The sequence below is a fragment of the Empidonax traillii genome, unplaced genomic scaffold (genome assembly GCF_003031625.1).
Source record: "Empidonax traillii isolate 1590-97213 ecotype Southwest subspecies unplaced genomic scaffold, ASM303162v1 scaffold17:size2698205, whole genome shotgun sequence".
In the NCBI taxonomy this organism is placed as follows: Eukaryota; Metazoa; Chordata; class Aves; order Passeriformes; family Tyrannidae; genus Empidonax; species Empidonax traillii.
Genome location: NW_020955210.1, coordinates 436,603 through 442,913, shown reverse-complemented (window position 1 = coordinate 442,913; position 6,311 = coordinate 436,603). Strand labels below are relative to the sequence as shown.

At 43.7% G+C, this 6,311-nt stretch overlaps 2 protein-coding genes across 2 annotated transcripts in view; both read right to left on the bottom strand.

Annotated features, from left to right (window-relative positions):
* Positions 1-5,107, bottom strand: part of LOC114063515 (nucleoporin-like protein 2) — a 9,829-nt gene extending 4,722 nt beyond the window's left edge. Inside the window, exons 1-5 of the mRNA XM_027895833.1 lie at positions 4,996-5,107; positions 3,469-3,718; positions 2,715-2,809; positions 2,323-2,399; positions 383-469 (exon numbers count right to left, since the gene is read on the bottom strand). Coding sequence (XP_027751634.1) covers positions 383-469; positions 2,323-2,399; positions 2,715-2,809; positions 3,469-3,718; positions 4,996-5,107 — 621 coding nt within the window. The remainder of the gene's footprint in view (positions 1-382; positions 470-2,322; positions 2,400-2,714; positions 2,810-3,468; positions 3,719-4,995) is intronic.
* Positions 5,108-5,363: 256 nt separating this feature from the next.
* The window catches only part of LOC114063974 (nucleoporin-like protein 2), a 3,099-nt gene continuing 2,151 nt past the window's right edge, over positions 5,364-6,311 (bottom strand). The window contains exons 2-3 of the mRNA XM_027896621.1: positions 5,960-6,044; positions 5,364-5,821 (exon numbers count right to left, since the gene is read on the bottom strand). Of these exons, the coding sequence (XP_027752422.1) occupies positions 5,364-5,821; positions 5,960-6,044 (543 nt within the window). The remainder of the gene's footprint in view (positions 5,822-5,959; positions 6,045-6,311) is intronic.

Here is a 6,311-nt window from a genome sequence, read left to right as displayed (position 1 = left end):
TCAGCATCGAGCAGACCAAGGGCTGAGATCATACTACTGAACCTTTAATACGCTTCATGGAAACTCCACTTAAACAAAGCCACTTCCTCTGTCTTCCCAATTATTGCTTATTAGCTTTAACTCAAGCAATTGCTTCTGAAAAAACATCTCGATTGAGAAGTGTCTGTCTCTTTCCCAGGATCAATTACTTCTTTTATCTTCAAATATTTTCCAAAGGGTTTGCCTCCCACCCATCTCTCAATTCCTCATTCTGGCATTACCCAAATGCTCTATTTATCCTAAGATGGCCTGGAGGGCAATTCCAGTGTCATCTTCTGATTCTGTCTTGGAAGAGTCAACATTAGCACAGAACAGAAACATTTTGCCTTTCCTTAACACTTACCAAGGCTGCTTTTGTCGATGCATTTAAAGCTTTCAACTGAAGCAGACGATTTTTCCATTGTGCTGCTAACTCTTGGACAGCATCTATCTAAAAAGGGGGAAAGAAAAGCACATTTTTATTACTGAAGACTTAAAGACAAAGGAAAAGTGATCTGGCAACTGAACTGAAAAAAGATACCCAGAATTAAAAAAGAAACTTCATTAAGCCAAGAAGACAGGATTTTTGCTTTCCTGAAACTTCAAGGTAAGGAGTTGACACCCTTGCTTTTAGCAGAGAATTCCTTTAAACTCTCTTACTATTGCCCTTAAATTCAACCTTTGTACTTTATACAGGGATAATATTAAAAAAAAAGTTCTAGGGCTTTTTAAATCCAAGTTTTATCTCTTTCTTAATTAGATGCCTGGGGAAAAAAGTAACAAATGACATAAGACATAAAAGTTTTAAATATATGAGAACAAACTCTTCAATCGCTGTTTGATTTCTGGCCTGTCTAGTTACGTGCTCACTCAATAAGCTCAAGTCCTAAGATTTGCCTTAGCTTTTTACACATCTTCAGAAAAAAAAAAAACCACTTTCAAAACACTGTAATTCAGAACCTTTTAACAGTATCATCCTGAAATACTCAGTTTTGACGACATTACCTTCCTTAACTTTAATCCACTCCTTTAACGCGTTCCATTGGATAACTGCACAGAACAGTGCAGCAGTAAATAGTATCTATGTCTTGATAACTGTGATTTAGTATTAAACAAGATACTGCAAAGTCTTAAAATAACCTTTCAGTAATTTTAAACATGAATTTCCTAAATTGATGTTTAAATTTAGCAACACATCTAATTCAACACCTGGCCTAATTGATTTTTCCTTAAAACCTAAACAAGTAAAACATCTAATGTCCCAAATGCCTTTATGAATGGAATTAATAATCTTTTTGTAGACAAATTCCTTAATTTTTCAAAAAAGTCTTACAACAGAAACATCAATAATTCTCCTGTGTCTAGTCACATGCTGGAAGATCATGTTAGTAGGTATCTGCTTATACAACAGACCAGAAAATTCAGATTTTGACTCAGTTTAAGAGTAGAAACATGGAAAAGACATGTTGTACTTAAACATTTTGTGAGAGAACTGTATCATACAGTTATCATCTCTACATTGAGAGTTTTGTGAACTTGCATCTACTACTTTGGTGAGACCATCATTTTTTTTTTTTTTAAATAGCTAGGCATAGCATATTGTTCAATCATTTTGGTTTATTATTTTAATTGAAGTTTAAAAAAATTATGTATCTCTTGTCTCTGAAAATGCAATTCTGGTAAATCTAAACATATGAAGCCAGAGTGGTGACAACAGCAATTTCTTCTGATACACAGAACCAAGAACAAAAAGAAAGAGTGAAATTTAGCTTAAATTAGTTTATACTTGCCACCAGCCTAATTTCCACCAGCCTAATTTCCTTCTTGGCACAACATTAAACTCTGCTAGCTTCCTTGATATTGACAGGACTATGAGGAAGGAACAATACAAATACATTGAGAGATGTTTTATGTAAAAACATATGTGTTACTTCCAAAGGCATATCTATACTTCTAAAAAAGAAGTATCTGCTATTTTCATCATTAGTTCCCTGCAACAAAGGCATGTAAAAGAACAAGGTCAAATAAACTTTGTCAGTCTTCTATTTAAAGCACTAGATAACCAGCTACAATAATCAAACTGATTAATAGCATATGAGATTCTAAATTTTTGAGACAGCATTCCAGTAACTTCTACAAATAATACACAAGAGCAGGGACAAGATTAAGTTAAGGAGTGTCCAGCAGCTACTTCTGGATAATCTCCCAGAGTTGGGAGCTAAATGAGTAAAGAGTTGCCATTTGAAGAATAGGAATAAGTCCTGTCCCAAAGAGTGTCCACACCAGTATTGTTTAAATACTTACATAATTCCCAATCATATTCTTTGCTCTGCTGTCATAATACTCCAGACGTAGCTCTTCTGGTGAGACATCCGAAAAGCCTGCAAGGACAGGAATAGTTAAAAACCTCCAAGAAAACACATTCATACTTACAATCACCAGCTACAAAGAAATGAGCCTTGGTACATTGTCTGTCCTAAGTCAGTCACAGTCGGAGACACAAAAAAGATCCATTACAGAATTTCAGAGATGTCAACGCCCAAAATGAATTTGCCATAACCTCATATTCCTTTCTGTTGTATCAAAAGGCAAATCATGACCTTGCAAACGGTTCCACAGAGGTATAACAGTGTAGGCAAGTCACAGAAACATCGTACATAGCAGCAATATGCAACAACATTAAAAACGTTACCTACCTGAGACATTCATCTTTTCTTTCATTGGTGAGTAAGACGAAAATATCCATTGCCCAGAAGATTCCCAAATTTCCATGTCTTTCACTACACATTCTCTACAAAACAAAGCAAAACCACAGATGAAGGTGAAATTACATGGTCAAAACAAAACCACCAGAAACAATTACCTGGTTTGAGTCCAAAGTCAAAATCAAATACCTGCTACCATGAAAACAATGTTACCTTAAGCAGTTAAAATCTTAAAAAAAGTAATGGGAAGTGGTTCCAAAACCTGTTTTCTTTGGGAAATTACACTGCTTGCTGCTTCTCAGCACTTGCCCTATAATCACCTTGAATCTGCTGGTCATTCTCAGCAAACCAGGTTTCAATAGTTCTGCTGTTGGCAGAAAAATTTGTTGTCTTGTCTGAAAAACCAAGTCAAATAATTCATTTTCCCAAAGGGACTCTGACCCTTTATTTTCAAGCACTGAAATATTTGTTTCATTCCTTATCCTTCTGCCCACAACTTAAATACCATGCCATCTTACTAGTATCACAGCTGTCTAGCTGCCCAGCTCAGGTCCCAGACACAGATCGCTTCCTTCCCATGCCAGCATCACTCCAGAGAACCAAATGAAGTTGTGTTCTCTATGGTTCTTTCTACGTGTCCCAGCTTACTCCTCATGATCCTGTTCCCTGCATTATCTCTAAGAAGTCAGTAAGCTTTTAAACTGCTCATTTTAAATGCATTCAGTAAGACAGGACCATAACTTACAGAAGTCTCTCCTCTTCATCTTTGGAGCCATCAGCAACACTCTGACTGGTCGCTAATGCCGAGAACCTGTTCTGTGAGAAGTCTGCATTTCTGCTGCTGCCGCCTGATGATCCAAAGTCAGAGGAGCCAAAGAATCCTCTTCCATGATCTCTGCTGCCACCCCAAGTATCAGACTTGAAGGTAGATGGCTGGATAACATTGCTGTACCTCTGGTTAGAGGAACCCCATCCTCCTCCTCTGCCACTAGTAACTTCCAAATAAAAAAACAAACAAACAAACAAACAAAAAAGCAAACAACAGAAATTTTTAATCATTAAGATACAAAACAAAGAGCATCATCAACAACTGTGAGTATAACCAATCTTACGGTGGCAATAAGAAGTTTAAAATGAAAATGTAGGTTTTTTTCCTAATGAGTTAACCTCATTATTTAGTGAGCTTTACCTAGTGAGTTATGCATGCTAGTTCATGAGTCAGAGGTAAATGCGAACTTCTCCTCCTCACGTGGAATCACAGAATAGTCTGGGTTGGAAGGCACCTTTAAAAATCATCTAGTCTGACCTCCCCTGTGCCACAACAAGCACCTTCAATGAGATCACCGTGCCAACAACCCGTGGCATCCCAGAAAGAGACTGCTTCAGTCTTGTTGAGGTCATTTCACGAATAAACTACCCCAGCAGAAAAAAATTTACCTCACCATGTGTTTGCATTAGGAGCTCCTGCCTCCTGCTCTGCTGCAGCACAGAGAGCTCCAGAATTCCGTTCTGAGGCCTTAGACACGTCTGTGCATGTGTTTTACAAACTCCGACCCTCCTTCAGCAGGACTGAGGACAAGTAACTGCAGCTGTGTTCCTGCCATCCCTGCAGCTCTCAACTCCCCATCATGTCACTCGCCTTTCCAAAGCTCCCAGACACACAGAGCCAATAAATAAGAACAGAAACAGCCTTCACTGGCCACAACATAAGAATGCTGGAAACTTGCGTGCTGCTCTTGGCAGGAAAGCTCCCGGAGCTGCTTTCCCACGGCACTGTGGCACATCCCACGGTCACAGAATCACAGAATCAAGTAGATTGGAAAAGACCTCTGATATCATCGAGTCCAACCTATGACCAACACCAAGCATGCCAACTAGACCATGGCACTAAGCGCCAGTCTCTCCTTAAAAACCTCCAGGGACTCCACCACCTCCCCGGGCAGCCCATTCCAATGCCTAATCACCCTTTCCGTGAAGAAATTCTTCCTGACGCTCAGCCTACACAGTCCCCGGCTCAGCTTAAGGTTGGTTATGTCCTCTCGCTGGTTGCCTGGGAGAAGAGACCGACCCCCCCCGCACACACACACACACACACACCTAGCTTTACAACACCCTTTCGGGTAGTCGCAGAGATGATACAAGGTCCCGCCTGGTCCTCCTCCTCCTCCTATCCAGGCTAAACCACCCCGCAACTCCCCTCAGCCTCTCCTCACAAGGGAGGAGACCTGCTCTACGGACCCTTCGGGGTGAGGGGAGGGGTGAGGGGAGTTACCTTGCGGGGGCGGTGCGGGTCCCCCTGCGCGGCCGGCGCCGCGGGGGTGCTCGTTCCAGCAGCGCTCCCCGAAGCGGCAGTGGCCCCGCAGGAAGAACTGGCACACGCCCATTGGGGACGCTCCCGGTCGCTATGGCCGCCCCGCTTCGGCCGCCGCCGCCGCCGCCGCCGCCGCCCGGCCCGCCGCCCGCTCTGACGTGACAGGCGCGCGCGCAGGGCGCGCGCCTGTCACGTCAGAGCGGGCGGCGGGCCGGGCGGCGGCGGCGGCGGGAATGAGACGATAAAATGTCCCGATAGACGGGCAGAACCACACGTTCAGTAGCACAGCATTCCAGCACACGTTACTTCTGAACGAACTTCTCTTGAGTTCAGAGTGGTGTATGGTGACCTGCAGCAGGGCGCTGAGGTGACGGGGACGGCCAGAGGCGCTGGCAAGTCTGTCCAAGCAAAGCACCGCTGGAAGGCGAGGCAGAAGTGGCCGTGGCTGCGTTGAAGGCTCCGAAGGCCGGGAGCGGAGCGGTGGTGCCGGAGGAGTTCACAGCGGCGGCACCGCCAAAGCCCGAGAACCCAGAAGTCCCAAAGCCACCAGCTGGTGCAGCTGTTTTGAAGGAGAAGGAGGCTGCAGACGGAGCTGCCGGGCTGCCAAACCCAACAGGTTGGGGCGCGCTGGGAGAGGACGTCACCCCAAACGCAGGAGCGCTACCGGCAGCAGAAGAGACCTCGGCAGCAGGGCTGGCTGCAGATGATGAGGAACCGATAAGGCTGGAACTGGCTTTAAAGGAGAAACTGCTGGCACTGGTACTGCTGCTGCTGCTCACAGGAAAGCCTGCAAGTACAGAATTGATAAAGAAGATTGCAATGGCTACCCCAGTCACACTAAACCACTGCTGCATTTCAAAGAACACAGCAGCGGAGAAACTCCAGAAAACATTTGTATCTAATGGTTCTTCGGCCAGGAACTTACTTGAGAGCCCAAAGCTTGATGTCTGCTGTCCTCCCAGTCCAAAGGCAGGAGATGGTTGAGAGCTCGTGTTCTTGAAAGCAGAGAGCTGAAAAAATTCCAAAGACATAAGTGAACACTGGATTCCAAAATAGGGAACTGTCTTTCAGTAAATACTTGAAGCAAAAATAGAGCTGCCCAGTCTGACACGGATCACTTTCATCATGATCACATGCTCTTGCGGTTATGAACAAAACGCTTTCAGTCTCTACACACTCTTTTCTAGAAAAGCACTGCAGAAATGCAAATCTGTTACAATTTATAGATTTTTGCCTGTCAGTCAATGACTTGATCACCTCTTGCAGCTCTCGGTCTC